This window comes from Fusarium falciforme, chromosome 3 (assembly GCF_026873545.1).
Source record: "Fusarium falciforme chromosome 3, complete sequence".
NCBI lineage: Eukaryota > Fungi > Ascomycota > Sordariomycetes > Hypocreales > Nectriaceae > Fusarium > Fusarium falciforme.
Genome location: NC_070546.1, coordinates 3,070,768 through 3,087,563, shown reverse-complemented (window position 1 = coordinate 3,087,563; position 16,796 = coordinate 3,070,768). Strand labels below are relative to the sequence as shown.

The 16,796-nt window shown below is 53.7% G+C and overlaps 3 protein-coding genes across 3 annotated transcripts; all 3 read left to right on the top strand.

Annotated features, from left to right (window-relative positions):
- Positions 1-2,187: 2,187 nt before the first annotated feature.
- Positions 2,188-3,564, top strand: NCS54_00423700 (FAD-binding-3 domain-containing protein; the record flags this gene model as incomplete). The annotated part of the gene is made up of 3 exons (XM_053149781.1): positions 2,188-2,459; positions 2,510-2,762; positions 2,815-3,564. The coding sequence occupies 3 exons, from the start codon at positions 2,188-2,190 to the stop codon at positions 3,562-3,564; spliced, it is 1,275 nt and encodes a 424-aa protein (XP_053005756.1).
- A 2,278-nt stretch (positions 3,565-5,842) lies between these two features.
- Positions 5,843-9,354, top strand: NCS54_00423600 (Protein EFR3; the record flags this gene model as incomplete). Its single annotated transcript, XM_053149780.1, has 2 exons — positions 5,843-6,057; positions 6,207-9,354. The coding sequence occupies 2 exons, from the start codon at positions 5,843-5,845 to the stop codon at positions 9,352-9,354; spliced, it is 3,363 nt and encodes a 1,120-aa protein (XP_053005755.1).
- Positions 9,355-10,727: 1,373 nt separating this feature from the next.
- Positions 10,728-11,465, top strand: NCS54_00423500 (Hypothetical protein; the record flags this gene model as incomplete). Its single annotated transcript, XM_053149779.1, has 1 exon — positions 10,728-11,465. One exon carries the CDS (start codon positions 10,728-10,730, stop codon positions 11,463-11,465), a length of 738 nt encoding a protein of 245 aa, XP_053005754.1.
- Positions 11,466-16,796: the final 5,331 nt, after the last annotated feature.

The following is a 16,796-nucleotide window of genomic DNA, read 5'->3' as shown; positions in this document are numbered from 1 at the left end:
ACAGTGCGCAGGACTTGCAAAGCAACAACCCTGTACCCATGCTAATCTGCAAGATTCCGGTCAGACTCAGCTGACAGAGATTGCCTCACAGGTGCGGCGTAGGGCGATGTTAACGCCATTCGCACGCCTTTCAGTTGTCCTCGGAACCCAGACTCCAGAAGTGCTGCTTTGCCTTTAAAGGGCTATCGAAACCCACAGCTCGTGTCATTTCGTCGGCGTGTTTTCTTATCAAGTTACTCATAATAAGACAATAGCACATGCAGCAGAGCCTCAAAATTTCTTGCACAAAGATTGATCGTGGGATAGACTAGCTGGAATACCAAGCTGCAGTCAAGACAGGTAGGTGTTGGAGTTAGCACAACGCTAGTCACGCATAGCCGCCCCGAGAAGCGCTCATGGGTGTTGTCCCACCATCGCCGTATCAGTTTTGGCAGAGTATACGCTGGGTTCTTTGGCCCTCGAGTTGTTTCTAATTCTAGTCTCAGGGGTAGGCAGACATACTGTTGTCTATACTGTTCAAAACTCTCTTAACATCAACCTCGAGCTTCAGTTGGATATGGCACTGGGTTTTCGAGGAGAGGAAAAGTTTTGACAAACAAAATTCGACGTGTTTAGTTCAGGGCCGCTGTAGTTTCACCAGGCACCTCTTCTCCACTACAACGCAGTTCCTCCTCTCCAGCGCATAATGATCATTACGTGCTGCTACCCGGAAGCCTTATCGTTTCAGATTGTTATTGCTAAACAGTTACATTTCAGTAGGTTAGGATGGTCTAATAAAATTAGAATATACTTTCTAGTATAGTCACTCCTCAATGGCATTGAGGCTGGTTAGAATCAGGCTCTGTGATTATCTGTCAAGCATCTCTCATGATCTACCTAGACTAAGGCAACGCATCATGCGATTTTAGATTCATTTGAAATTCGATTTAAATTCGATTTACGATCAAATCAGGTTAAGTTGAGATTCCTCAAACCCATTTCGCTTTTCTTTGCTCTCGTGCTTGACCCTTATCTACACTAGATATGTGAAGAGAAGTCACCAAAATCACGTTTTTCTTCTTTCTTCTTTCTCCAAGGAAGTTTGTGTATTTCGCTGAGCCGCTATTCTGTATCGTTTAGTCGTTTTTCGTGAAACTCAAGACGTTCTCAACGTTCAACCCTTTAGTCAAGCTATCATAGCAAAGAACAGGATCACAGTACGCCGGATCTGAGCAAGTACCTGCAGTCGAGAAATTCTTAATATATGTAATATGAACCTCAGAGTTGCTGATTTATGGCCCATCCGTACATCATGAGTTGCCGTGAACAGATTTGCTCAGAGCCCAGTTTAGCCTTGCGTAGTCATTCAGTTAGGCAAGTTATCAAGCTCCAAAAGTCCAAAATCACCTCATAATCAGTAGATAGGAGTCCCTAAGCCAAGGCAAGATGCAGGCGACCTAGAGTCATCCAGAAACCGGGCGGCTGGGTGGCGCCTTTATCGATGCTGAGAACTGAGTTAGTATTTCCGTGAGCATTGTCCATAAAGCTCGCCTGGTCTCTTCAGTCCTCCTTCCGTTCATTTAAACTGTTTCTTGGTCGAGGCATGGCTATAAACCCAAGGCTAGGTGCACCTTTACCTCTGCTCCAACTTCTCGGAAGTTCATTCCAGAATAAGTGCAAGAAGAGAATGTGAGCATCAGCGAGGAAAGGCCAAAAGTCCTACATTAGCAGCCCTTTCGGACATGATCGGAATGGCGTCTTTTAACCCTCTTATTCGCGACCAGAAGTGGCCTGAGGTAGTCCAAAAGCAAAGAGCCGCATAACCGCTCAACCTCGCATCCCACGTCGAAACAGATACTCTTCTTGGCCACTATTCGATTATCCCACTTCCCGAAACCTCTTTAATTATTCAGCACGACCCACTGGTTGTGAATTTCTTACCCACTCTGTGTCGGGAGTGAATCCTCTGCAGCCGCTATCTGGGGATTGCCAATCCGCCGGATTGATGGCGCAATACGGCTGAAATGGCCTCATCGATATCCGACGATGGAGGACGCCGATTCTCATCAGATAAGCTTTATAAAAGTGCCACAATGCCCTTTCCAAGCTTTCTTAGCTCTGGTCCCTGATCGGCAAGACATATGCAAACACTTTGCTCGGACGTCCAATTGTGTCCAAGCTCCAGCAACCACAACTGCACCATATACCATGGCTGTCAAGAACCATGCCAACGGCGCCGGTCGTCTCCGGGTCGCCATCATCGGCGGTGGCCCAGGAGGCTTAGGTGCAGCCATTGCACTCGCCAAGCTGCCCTTTGTGGACTGGACTTTGTATGAGAAGAAGCCCGAGATCAGTGAGACTGGGGGTGGTATCAGCCTGCAACTACATACTTGGAAGATGCTTGAGTGGAACGGAGCGGCCAAGAACATCCAGCCCAATGACTTTTTCAGGGCACCGTCAGGCATCAGCGGACAATACCGGTTAGTTGCAGCCTCCAAAGAAATAATATGCCAAGTGCTAACCATGCCAGGAACGGGAGGACGGGTGAGCTGTTGGACCAGAGCCTTCATCCTGCAGACACTCCCAAGAGCCAACTCAGCTGTCGACAGAGGCGAGCAAAGTTGCAGGCCGCCCTCCTCAAGGAGGTTGACCAGTCCCGGATCCAACTTTCCAAGAAGTTGGTGGACATTGAGAAGCTTCCCAGTGGAAGAGTTGTCATCCGTTTCGAAGATGGACACACCGACGAAGTTGACCTTCTCGTAGCTGCGGACGGCATCCGATCTGTAAGTAACTCACTTAGTGGACTCAACAATAGGTCAGCTGCTAACAAAACAGGTTGTCCGTTCCTTCACATTCCCCTCTCACAAAATCAAATACAATGGACAATCCGCATATCGCACCATCATCAGCAAGTCGGATGTGAAAGCTCTAGGCACCATCCCCGAGTCCTCAGTGTTTTGGCAGAACCTCGGCGGAAGATACGTCTTCACGAGTCCACTTGGTGATGACGACTTTGAGGTCACGGCACGCATCAGCCGACCCTCCGAGGGCCAAGAGCACGTCAGCTGGGGTCGCCCATTCGACTTTAACACACTCGTCCACGAGTATGACGAGTTCTGTGAGCCTGTGCGACAGGTTGTTCAATTGGCGGCTAAGCAAGGAGAGACTCAGGAGTTTGCGCTCTTCTCAGGACCACGGCTAGAGAGTGTCGTTGCTCTGGACTCCGTGGCCCTCATCGGAGACGCATCCCATCCTCTATCGGGAGCCTTCGGTGCGGGCGCTGGATTCGCGCTCGAGGACGTGTACGCGCTGTCCAAGACGCTTGAATGGGCGTGGAAGCGAGGCAGGGGTATCAAGGTTGCCCTGGAGCTATACGACAAGATCCGCTCGCCGCACTACGGGGAACTATACGACGTCCTGGACTGGTACGCTGGCATAAACAAGGAGATTGCGGCCGAGGGGTTGTCCGTGGACAGGGAGATTGAGGAGAGGGTCAAGAGAACCAAGGGCAAAAAGTCAAATTGGATGTATCACTATGACATTCAGAAGGTTGTTGATGAAGCTTTGCTGGGATTAGAAGGTTAGACTCAACAGGCACCTAGTGAATGAAGAAGAGGGTAAAATAACAGTGCTATCTGTGAGTTTGCATATGCAGCAGTTTAGCATTAGCGACATGCTCCCCGTGCGTCAGCAAAACTATTGCCGCGTCTCTATCTTGGAAATTAGGTTGAATGATGGGAACCGTCTCAAACATCTTGACATGCGACAAGTCGGCACCCGGAGTGTCAGAAAAGACAACCAAGTTACCAGGGTCAACCACGGATACCTCGGGCGTAAAAAGACCGGTCAAAGTCGGAATGCCTCTGGCACAGGGAAAAAAGGCTGAAAGCCAGTCATCAACAAGTGCACAAATTGTATGCATGCGCGCCAAAGAGGCACAGGTTCCTCGTCCGGATTGAACCCGGCAAAATAGGGCGGAGCAGCCGGCCACGAAAACCTCCGGCTCTGGACGGATCGTGACGGGTAATGTCAAAGGCATCATGGCCGAGTGGAGCCACAAAATGGGAGCGGAAGCGGCCGAGGGGGACCGACAGCTCTGGCTGGTCGAGAACGAATAGGCAGTAGAGCACACAGACTGCACAGAAGCGCACACAAGGTGACGTGGAGTTGTTGGGGTAAAAACGTGGTCCAAGAGCGGAATGCGGTGAAGATGAGGTGACTTGCATGAGGAGAACTGAGATAGTCTGTCTACCCTGTGGCCTTGAGCCTCGAACCAAGGCACGGACTTGATATTCCGGATTCGACAAATGGGACAAATACTGCACGCGAGCTGGGCCAAGAGTATTCAAGGTTACAATACCGATGCACTGGAGATCCTCTTTCTGTCCTGCATTTGACACGCCCCAAGACCAAGGAGCGGAAAATCATGACCTTTTGAGGAGGCGTATTCTGCACAACTCGCAAGCTAAGACACAAGCATCGACTGTCTTGGTGGAAGCGGTGATGATGACAGGGTCCAAAGCACGGTCGCAAATGGCTGTTGGGGACCAGAGCAGCCACTTGGAGCCGTTACTTGCTCATGAATGACGGTGAAGGATCATGACACGCATTGATTCCAGCGCGAGTCGCTCTGTCATGCCTGGACCGCGCGAATGGGCTCCGGTATTTCACCTGCATCACCACATCACCTCTTCTCAACAACAGCTGCGCTCCACCCTCATGTCTCTCTCTCTCTCTCTCTCTGCAAAGACAAGTTGAACGCGGGTACCTTGATGCGGAGTGAGACAGAGACACTGTCAAAGCCGGGCGCCAAGCAAAGTCGGGGAAAGAAAGCCACGCCACCAGCCAGCGTCCCCGAACGACACGACACCATGGCAGCCTCAGTCAGAGAGTTGGTGTGTGGGTGAAGGGCTCTAGCGGTAAGGTCATGGAGGGGGGAGACTGTGAGCTAGAGGCGTTTGGGGTACACAGTTGGCTGCCAGTGACGATGATGACGATGATGCTGATCGTGAGGGTCTTTGGGGGACGACGGCAACAATTGCGTCACTCGTCCGGCGATCCGGTCACAGCTGATATGCAATTGAGAGACAAGCATAAACCGCAATGTCGCGACGGATACGAGATAGATAGATCAAAGATGGCTGAGATGAATTAGATTGAAAGTAGGCGTAAATAAAGAACAGAGAGTTCCCGTCGCCTTGGTCCAAAGACAGGGGGAAAGGTCCAGGTCCGTCCTGGCTCAGAAGGTACTTTGGCGGTACCTCCCGCCGTCCTCGAGGTGCGGCCACCCGCTGAACCCGAAAAGAGAACCCCTGAAGTAAGAGGCACGGACAAGGACAGAGTGTACATGAGCTTTAAGGGGCGGCCACGTACCCAGGCTCCGACATCAACAGGGAATGGGTTCTGATAGTCTGGGAAAATGCCCAAGAGAATCAGGTTAAAAGACTAGCGATTACTTGCAAAAGACATGGGAAATTAACAGTCGCAATCATCACCAACAACAACAGAGATCCTTGTCGCTGATTCTCGCTCCCTTTTCCCATTCCGCTGCGCTGGGCTGAAAAGAAAAAAAAACAGTGGGTACCTCTCGGGTACTTCCAGCCTCCGTCCCTCCCGTCCCCAAAAAGTCTATACCTTCCAGGTCCATCCCCAGTTGACCCCCCATGCTTACTGTCCTGCCGAGTAAATCACCGCCAGCCTCCTTCACCGCGTCGTCGCCTTCTCTCCCATCTTTAATCCTGTCCACCGCTCCAGCTCGTCCACGCCAGCGTCCGCGTCCTCGTGCCTCCCAGCATCTCCTCGATCGCTCCCAGCTCGACGCTTACAGCATCACGGGGCCGAGCTCAGCCGGAGCGCGAGCGCGATGAACGCCATCCAACAAAAGTGTCGACCAAAACACCAGGTCCTGGTTCTCAAGTGCTATCCCAGGACCACCAAGGGCGCCGTCGACGTCAAGCCCAACAGCAGCGAGCTCAGCTACCTCCTCTACTATGCTACCAGCCGACGCTCCAAGATCCAAAAGATTGGCGCCTTCCTTGAGAAGAAGACGGCCAGTGATGTCTGGCGTTTGCGCATCGGGTATGTCGCATCACCCTCATGTCGGGTACCGACGCATCCGCATCCATGCACATGATGGACTGCCATGCAGGTCGTCCATCTCGCTGTCATGATTGAAACCCTCCCTTCGCATCCGCCGTATTCCAATGCTAACCTGCCCCTTTTCGCAGAAATGTTCAGGTCACCCTTCAGATCCTCGCAGCTCTCATCGAAAAGCTCCACAAAGATGCAGTCCTCATTGCTCCCTTCGTTCTCAAGGTCCTCGATACCGTTCTACGATCCGAAGACATTACCATGATCGAATCTTCTCTGCCTACTTTCGAGGCCTTCTGCGATTTTCACGATGCCGCTCTCCTGTCCGCCGATCAGGCCTTCCTTTACCAGTACGAAGACATCGTTCGCCTTTACGCCCAGCTCGCATCCACCCACCTTGCGCCTGGCAAGGAGTCCCTCAGCAGCCCCGTCAAGGTGCGCTGGCGAAGCGCAGGCCTCGAGGCCATTCGCAGTATTTCCACCGCCGACGCCCTTTCTTCCATCACCGGTCGCCAAATGGATGTCATAATGCCTCGAATTCTCGACAACTTGTGGTCCGATACACCCGATTTCCTCGAAGTTTTGCAGCAGCGAGTCGAAGCGGAGGAAAAGGTTGATACGGAAAAACAGTTGAGGCGTAGGACAAGCATTGCTACTGTTGCGACCGTCGATACCGCCGGCGACCCGAATCCCGTTGCCCTCGCTGGAACTGCCGGCGATGTCGACAAGCTTGCCGAAGAAGAAGTTGGAGTTTTGGCTATGCAATGCCTCAAGAGCATCTTCATTGTTCCGAACCGATCGCAGATCCACGGTGCCACCGTCTCCCTTCTGCGGTTTATTCAGGATCGCGTAAGCCAGGGTGAATCAGTCGTTGACGTTCACGACGACCGAGAACGAGATGGCGGCTGGGCCATCAGCATCTACAGCATCATCTCGCGGTGGACTCCCGTACAAGACCGATACATCATTCTTGTGGCCGCACTGGATACTCTTCTCCGAATTCCCATTCAGGACGCGACTCTTGATCAGCAACTTGCGTTGACCACCATGATGAGCTCTCTTCTCCGGTCTGACGTGAACCTCATTGGGTTGAGTGTTATGGATGTTCTCCTTGGTCTAATCAAGCAGATGAGGAAGCTCTTGCGGTTAAGGAGTCCCGCCAGCCAGAGCGATGATGGTGACGCTGTCACAGAGCCCGAGCAAGCTGTGCGCCAGAAGACCAAGCATCTTCTGGGCAGGCTTGAGCTCTGTATTGGCGATCTTGCGACCCACGTCTACTACGCCGACCAAATTTCGGACATGATCACTGCCGTCATCCTGCGCCTGAAGCCATCTCGATCATCCAGCACCAGCTCCTCGCCCGGAGGTGAAAAGGCTGGAGAGGCAGGGCCAGGCGCGTCGAATATCGAATTGTCGGAAAGCCAACAGCTCGATCACTACTTTTCCCTCAGCGCGGGCAGAGCCTCCGCTCTCCACGTCATCAAGGCTATTCTTCTAGTCGCCAATCCCCAGAAGAAGCTCACCGGCAACATGGCCTTGTCTCGAAACCCTGTGCCGATCCATGTCTGGGAGGGCACTCACTGGCTCCTGCGTGATCCAGATGGCCATGTCCGCAAAGCTTACATGGACGCTCTTATCACCTGGCTTGACCGAGAAGCGACTGTCGCAGATGAGATCGCAGTTGATGAGACCCTTCCGCGTTCTCGATCATCCATCAAGATCAACCGAGAGCTGTCCGCTGCTGGTACCCGCCGTGCAGTTTCGAATGCTTCCCACAACAAAGAACGAGCCTCAAAGACTCGGCACTCACAATTTCTGCCACTGCTACATCTTGTCATCTACGATAATGCTTTGCAGTTTTACGAGTACGAGAACGATCTGGTGATGCTTCACATTCTCCTCACCAAGCTTGCCTTCAAGTTGGGAGTGAACGCGGTGCGACATGGCCTTCCCATGATCTATCGGTTGCAGGAAGATATTCAGGAGATTGACACGCCTCTGCACAAGGTGCGGATAGCGGCCCTTTGCCACGGGTACTTCTGGGCGCTCACAGAAAAGTTTGACTTTGAGGCGTCAGTTGTCGGACGAGCTATCCAAAACGAAGTGGTGCGACGCAGAAGCAAGGGGTTCTGGATCGAGGGTATCCATATCCCACCTCCTTCGACCGACATTGTCGGATTCCCTGGAGAGACGCGGCCGCACCCAGAATGGGATGCAGTTGCACTGGAGAGAGAGGAGCTTTTGCCATTCGATGACCGGAGCTCTCTCGTGGAGTGTGTCGCCGCCAACTACCATGAAACCATCCAAACGCCCCCTGGCAGCCCTGCCATCTCCCCAGCCCGAGGACTCTCCGGTCCGATTCTCGGCTCGACAATGACCTCCACGACGGCACCCGAGACCGAGACCGAGTTGCCGGCCGTATTCCGCGAGCAGATGCTGACAGACTGGTCCAGAGACGCGGCCGTAGCCATGATGGCATCGGTTGGAAAATCAGAGTCCCTTTCAGGATCCAAGACTGGGACTTCAGTAACACACCGAGGCCACCTCACGGTAAACACTAACGGCATCAATGGCAACGGTAACAATGGACCCGTGTCACCATACGGTAGCCAGTATAACCTAATGAGGCCTCATTCGTCGCACGCTTTCCGTGAGCGGGATCGGGATGGAACGCCCACCAAGCCTCGCAAGAGCAGTATGCGGAGTGCGGTCTCGCCAGCCCTCTCCGTATCAAACCGGGGTGGCACCGTAGCCTCGGTGGAGCAGCTCAAGCTTGTTCTGTCTGGAAACCCTCCTCCAAAGACAGCTGGACTCGCCGGTGACGACGACAGCGGAGACAGCATGGTCAGCTACGACTACAGTCCTTCAGAGATCAGCTTTAACCCGGCTACACAGACCGATGAGGCAATCAGTCCAACGAAGAGGCCGGCGACGGCTACGACCCGTCGAGGAGGACCCCTGGGTGCGCACCCTCCCCTTGGAGGGCCACCCAACCTCCACGACGAGAAGAGTGAGGATGACGAGTCGGTTCCTCCTGTGCCACCTCTGCCCAACGTGAGTTTGCTGGGAGGAAAGAGAAGCCCTATCCAGTCGATCGAAGCATCGTTCCATGACCCGGCCAAGTCGGGTAGACACAGCCTTTACAGCCGGGGAGGTGACGGCACACGGCCCAAATCGGTTCGTTCGCAGAACACAAAGACGATGGATCTACAGGATCTCCTTCGAGGGATCGATAGCCGGCCGAGCGAGGGAAGCTTGGGTAACGTGACGAAGCCGCCGTATTAGGGGGAGAGACACATATGTACTATTTGGAGATGTTGGAAGAGGAGATGGCCGAGGACAATACGTAATAGCGATGGTTGTTTTTAACATGTAGAGTAGCGACAGGCGCGTGTGATTTGTTTTTGAGAGTTATGAAAGACAAAATGGAAAAGGTTCCCTATCCACTCTGACGGTGATGCGTTGTATCCTGGTCGTCAAACGGATCCGCGATTCTTATTAGGCGGGCCATGATTCGCGGTGAAGGCAGCAGCGTAGCGAATGAAGCGGTAGATGGATGGTTCTAATCTGGAGCAGAGTAGCTTTGCCAAGTGAATCCCTGCAGAGGATCGTCTCTCGAAATCCTGCAGCCTTGCAAGGGTCGGGCTCGTTTCAAATGATGCTTGTTTGCGAGTCTGCGTGGGTGAGGTGTATGCCGCCAAGCAGAGTCGAGCTCGAGATGCTGCTCTTGGTGTTTGTATCCAAGAACCTGCACAGTCAGCACCTAACCAAGCATCTCGTTGACTCTATCCCCGTCCGACGATCAAACACCCGTTCATTATTCAATCTATCATAAACAGAAACCCTCCCAGCCACCCCTTGTCCAGGGGCTTGGCGCGCCACGGTCAGTAGCCTGGGGGGCAGTGCACTCCTCCCCCGGTCAATCCCATCCCCTATCTCTCTTCCCTTCCACCCCCGTCGGCGGGCTGGCGGCGAAATCATATGCCCCGACAAAAAAGGCCTCGTTAAAGAGATTCAAAGGTGGCAGTGCTAAACTTGGTGTCTTACCTTGCATCTTCTCTCTCTCTCTCTTTTACCCGCCCTCGTTTATTTTTCGCTCATATCTTACGGTGCTTCTCCTCTTTTTTCTTTTTCAACCCTTCGGTTCATCTTTCTTTTTTCTCTTTCCTCTTGTTCCGTGATACACAAGTGATACCCCAAACCGAAAGGAAAAGAGATATCGGATCGCCGGACACAGCGGAGATTCCAGTGTTTGCTCAGCCTCAAATTTGTTGTTATTGCCGAGTACGACCAGGAAGGAACAAGTTTAGGCCGAGAAGGGGAGAGAGAAAGAGAGACAACAGGGTTATTTTGGAAGGACAAGAAAAAAGAGAAAACAGTTTTCTTCTGTACGAGATTTGTGTCGACATTAGCCTAATCAGGCTTCTTTCCCATACGACGAGAGGAACGACCAAAAACTTGGGAGGAGAAGGATGGATGGGCGATAACCTGACGATATCGATACAAATCAGATGATCAGAGGCCGAATTCCAGAAGCATCCTTTTCACCTCCATCACGCCAGCGGAATAACTAGCAGCGTCTCGAGGCCATTCAAAACACCACTTCTTCACGCCGAGCCTTAACGTCTTGTCATCTCCAAAAACCTCAATTTCACACCATGGACCCCTCGGACCCTCGGCACGGCAGTCATCCATCTCAGTCGATACCAGATGCCGCATATCCCGACGACTCCCCCTACCGACCTGGCGATAGCATCAACAACACACCGACTCTGAATCCGCCTCAAATCATCATCCCACAATCTCAAGGCCCATCAACATCCTCCTCGTCTCTCCCTCAACAAGCCTACTCACCACCCCACGCCGGATCACCCTTCTACTCCAACCCATCATCACCAAACTCTGTCCCTTCACCATGGCAGCAACAACAATCAACAACACCGACGTCCCTCCACCCCCACGACATCCCCTCAAGTCCGCCGCCGCCGTACGACCCAACCCAACCGCCGGCAATCTACTCCCCCCTCGAACCGGTCCGCTCCCATCACCACAACCCCACGCCGCCGGGCTCCTCGCACTACGGGTCGGCGCCAACTCCCTGGCCCGCAGCCCCCGCGCCAGCCGCGTACCAGCAACAGCAGCAACAGCAGCAACAGCAGGCGCCGCTGTCTCCGAACCCCTACAGTAGCACTCCCGGGTCCAGCGTGAACGGCGGCGTCGGCGGCGCTTATAAGCTAGGTCCCGTCGCGGCGGCGAGAGCCCGGCGCCGGCGCAAGCTGCAGATGTGCGCCGTGGCGCTCTGCTTGACGCTCCTCTTCATGCTAGCTCTCATAATCGGCATCTTGATGGGAGTTGTCAAGGTGCAGTGGAAGAATAACCGGGATAACGACGACTAGATCCGAAGGAAGACCCCAACAACATGTTCATTTCTTTTGTCAACATTTCCTCCTTATGGCTTTTTATTCAGATGAATTTCAGAACTAGGCAGCGACATGGCGTTACGGCAGGAGGAAGCTTTCTTTGTTTATTCTTGTTTATTCCCTCCTTGGCTAGGTTGACTTGATTTTTAAGCGTATAGATGCATCTTGGCTGTACAGCCTACCAACAGTACTACTACCTCTTTAAATAACGATACTCTTGAATCAACTGGAACGGGATGCTGTGGCGTGATAGATCTACTGATGAGGTGATGCTCTTGACAGAAAATGTCGAGACAGGATAGCAAGAGGGCGGCATTGGGGCTCATTGTGATGTGATGTTGAGGAACAATATCCAATCCAGCCTTGCAATCCCCCACCAACAGCCGCAATTCGATAGCGCAGACTTCATCCCGCGCACTCCAACAATGGCGTCTTGTGATGTCCGAGTGGACCACTCACACTCGCGAGTCTGCCCTCTCCATCAACACCCATACCTGACAAACTTCCCCCCAAGAAAACGCACCTCCCAAGCCTCTTCTTTCATTGCCCATTCCCGGCCGACAAACACCCCCTCTCCACGCTAAGCTTACAAGCCCTCGAGCGGTGTGGCGACAGGATTACCCAAGATGCCGGGAAGAGCAATGTCCAAGGGGCGGGATATCGCCGACATAGCCTTTTACGGTGCTCGCTTGTTGATTACTTGGCACCAGGGCGGGACGTGGAGAGCTGGACATGGCACATGATGCAGAATGAGACACACACACACGGGCACTGTAGTGAGTAGTGTGGGTGAAGGACTGGCTGGGAACAAATCCGTCGATAAGCCCTAGATCGGGGAGTATGAGCGGGAACGAGATCTGAGGCGAGGAATTCAACCCCAGTGACCCATCTCAGCTTGCCTCGACATTGGATACTACATCAAAGTTCCGGTAGTTGGAAAGCGCGGGGGGAAACAACTCCAACTCGGGTTCCCATGACCACGGTAAGAGTTGAGCCGCCCTGCAGACCAGCCCTATCCCTCCCCCCCTCCCCTACGCAGCCATCTCCAAGCCATCAACTCGGTTAGATCTGTGCACAAGGCTGAGGTGACCACCCCCAACCGGGGCAGAGAGATGCCGTTGAGTCTCGACTATTCCACCGCTGTGTCCTCGCGGGTGTTGGGGTATTCACGGCATCCGGGGTCTCAGCCGCAAAAGTAAAATCAGCGCGAGCCGAAACGCGAGATGCCACAAGCACCCGTATTCGGTACATGGTCACCAACAAACCCCAAGTCAGAAATGACTTGTTCTGTCGAGTCTGGATCCTTTGTTGGGTAGGCTGAAGAGCTGGACAACCACAATGGACTGGGCGCAAACAAGCAAACATCCATTGACCTTGCCGAGGTTGGCCGAGGCTGGTGTTTTGTTCTCCCACCGCCTCCAAGCCTCTCTGCAATGGAGGAAAAAGAAACGATAGCAAAATCTCTTCGCTCAGCGCGGAAGGACAAATCACCAGTTCATCCAATATTCCCCAGCAACAAGGAAGATGCCAGTAGCAACCTCGCGTCTCAGGCTCTTTGACTCTACCTCGCGCCCTGAACGAGTTGACGTGTCGCTGCGTCTGAGGCTGTCAAAGTCTGAGCGCTCCCTCGCAAAACAGGGCTGAGAAGCTGTAGCGAGATCAACGTCATGGCTGGTCCTCGAGAGGGTGTGAAGGCCTCCGGATCCGATTTTCTGGGTATCCAATCGGGAGGCGCGCCCTGCACGAGCCCCAAGCGAAGGTCTAGAGGTTGACGGGGCGTTGATGCTATTTCTGGCCATTGCCTCTTGAGATTCCAGTCCTGGCTCCTCTAGCTGGAACCCTCTAGACAAGAGGTTGACGAGGACAAACTCGCAATTGAGCCTCGCAGCTCTGGCATTGAAGCTCCGATGCACTGCAGTCGGGAGGGGGAGCAGGTAGCCAAACGTCCAACACAGCTCTGCGTCTGCCAAAGTCGGCAATTGGAGAAAGAATGGAAGCTCCCAGCAGAATCGAATCTAGATGCATTGACGCCGCTCATCAACTACTGTGGCCTCTGCAGCTTGGTATCATCCAAGGTCCAGTCAAGCTTGCAGCTTCTCGCAGGCACAGCTCATCATGGATGCACCAGCTGCTTTAGCCGGTGCAGGTACGAAGTGTAGCCCCAAGGATCTTCCTAGTTTCGACTGCCGAGACGATGCTGTACGTTATGCCACAAGGCTGTACGTCAACTGCAGCGGGGGGATCGTTTCGCATCTCCGGAGAAGCAGATAAATCACCATGCATCCCTCACCGATCAGAGATGGAGGCGCAAGATGATGAAAAATTTTTGCCAACGCGCACGCACGAACCAGAGATTGGGTCTTGGGATGAAAAAGCACCTGCCAGCATGGATACCCAGCGTTGCTTCGTTGTGCTCTCTTCTCTCATACGCCTTCGCCCTTTGCTTTCTTTTCTTTTGCAGAGCTCCTCCATAATCTCTTCCATCTCATTCTGAGAGATTCTCGTGCAGTTGGACGTACAGTAGCGCGGGATCGGGCACAAGTAAGGCAAAAAAGTTGACGTTGTCATGATAGAGATGAGACATCAAGAAATATGACATGAGAGAGATCAGATTCAGATACAGTCAGCCATTCATCACCCATGACGTTCAATCTGGGTCCGTGAAATATTCCGAGCCAGATACGGGAAGGCACGTACCGAGGGGCACCTCCCTCCCATCGGGCAGTTTTTACGTGAGCAGCCTCGAGCAAAGGCCAACCGATGGTAATGAACGGAAGGACCATTACAGATGGAATGGAATGACAAAATAGACTCGGTCGCCCCGAGCTCAGCACGTGGCAGCTCCTGCCTCGAATCATACATATCTCTCTTCTCCATCCATCCGTCAGGCCTCAGTCCAGCGTCCAGCGTCAATGCCAAAGAAGCAAGGATGTCATCATCAGCCAGAGCAGCTTCATCATCACCGCCAACTTCAGTCTTCAGATGATGTTGATTGCATCCACCTGCAAATACTGCTGCTGCAGCAGCAACGTCCATGGCGGTGACATCAGTACTTGGCCCAGGCGCCCCAGCCCAGTCCAACCCAACGAATGGATCAGCCCAGGTCCAGCGGAGGCAAGCCAGCCTCTCCCGCATTCCTTGGGTGTGTGAGTTATTCCTTGGGACCTTGGGATGCAGCCTATCCTGACGTACGTCTGCTCAGCTTCATCCCCCCTCCAAAAGCCAGCCCAGAGGCGGCTCATGATCGATCGAAAAGCCGCCGCCTCCGTCCCAGTCCCAAGGTTCAGGTCCCTCCCAGCAGTGAGGATAGGGACTCGCGAATTTGGAGTAGAATCATGAGCCCCCGGCCGCTACTCACGAATCACTGTCACGCTCCTTCCGCGGCAGCAACCCTCCGAGCCCCGTCCCCTGCCCCGAAGCTCCGAGTGGCCTCCCCGGAGCCTTACCGACTCCTCCCACGCTCCAACCCAGACCATAGGAAGGCCCTGTCAGCTTTCCGTCCAGTCTCGGTTCTCCAGTCCCCACCAGATGGTCCTCTTCTGCTGCCCCGCTGTCGTCCGCTGTAGCTCCAGGGCTGTCGCCCGTCATCCGCCGTGTCGTTGCCCGCTGCCCCTAGCTCCCCTCTAGCCCAGCCTCCAGGGCCAATGGTGTACCATGTTCAACCATGGTACCGGGAGCCCTCCCAAGCTACTGGGGACAGGAGCTCCAGGCCGGTGAAAGAGGCACGAGAGAGGACAGCAAATCGCGGCGTCACTTTTGCATGGAATGGTTCTATTCGACAGGGAATGGGTCGTTCTGGGCATTGCTCTGCTGCATGTCTTCGCTTCGGAAGCACACGCCTCTGGATATCCAAGGGCGCAATGCGTCGAATCGACCGCAAGAGGGCGTTGGCATTGGCATTGGCGTTGCTGGACGGAGCACACCCACTGACATCAACGCTGACGTCCAAGTCAGACATCCACCCAGGAACGTTGCACAGCGGCGGGAGGGGGGACTGGAGCTCGCGCCGCTCGCTGGGCCCTCTGCCTGCTGGGTCTCCAGGTCTCATCAGGTACCCTTGCACGAGTACTGGCCGAGAACTTGGGTCTCCATCCGCGTATCCATGCTAGCACAGCCTGGCTCGCATCTGACTTGAGTGCCTTGGGACACCCTGGCACCGAGTCCGTCGTTCTGTTGCCTTGATCATGTGTCGTGGCCAGTCGGCGATGCTAAATGGATGCTAGATGCATCTTTCAGGGACCAAAAAGCTCGTGAGAGTCGAGTCAACTTGATCCGGCGCGGCAGAGCCAAGCGGCCAGCCAACCATATCCGGTAGCCAGCTTGTCCCGAGAAGCCCCTCCGTATCCTGGTGCGGGATCCTCTTTTTTTGCCCTTTGCTATGACCGTGCTTTTTGGGTCTCTTGTCTCTCCTGTCCGTGTTACTGATTGCCAATTCCTGACAAGGAGGGGTTCTGACTGGTAACTGGTTGCTGACTCTGGTCTTGGGAATCTTCCCTTGCGGCGCTGAAGTGGCCCCCCGGCTGTTTCGCCTCTAGCAGCCCCATTCAGCATCCTCTTCTCCGTCTATCTGGACTCGGCCTCGGATCCTCCTCAGTTTTCTTTTTCGATGCCATCCACTCACTCTCATCTGCCGGTGTCGTGAATCACAAGCTCCCTTCACCCCTGCCGCCCCCGTACGTATTGTACGTTGGGTAGTGCATATCCCTCCATTGCCTCTTGTTCCTTTTCCCTACTTTCGGGTTCTGTTTTCTCACGCCCCATCCCATCTATAAGAGACACCCCGGCTGGTTTTGCTTTTCCTCTTGCTCCTGGTTTTTTCACAACTGGTGCTTCATACTTTCTCATTTCTCATCTTGCAGGTCTCAGCCGCATTGCGTCCGTCGCCCGTTGTTGTTATAAGTGGCACTATCCGTCTTGTCTCGGTTGCGGATGTTGCAAATGATATAACTCTGGCCGGCATAAGATCTACGTCTTCCCCCCAACAGCAACCAGCATCTCTTCCCTCTTGGTTGTCATTCATCCATTCAGTACACCTCGGCGGCATTCATATCGGACGACACCTGTCATCGGTCGTCTTCAACTCGTCTCAGCCTCAGCCCAGTGCAGTCCAGCCCGATCCAGCCCGGCCCCGGACTCTTTTTTAAAGTCGTGCTTTGGATTCACGCCAGTTCTAGAACGCCGAAACCAGACTTGACAAGCATTTCACGCCAACCCTTTTAGCACTACAATTTTTGGGATCCGCTAAAACAAAACCACCATCTTTTCCCCATCCTTGGTCCCCTCACCATCCATCACATCACTCACAGA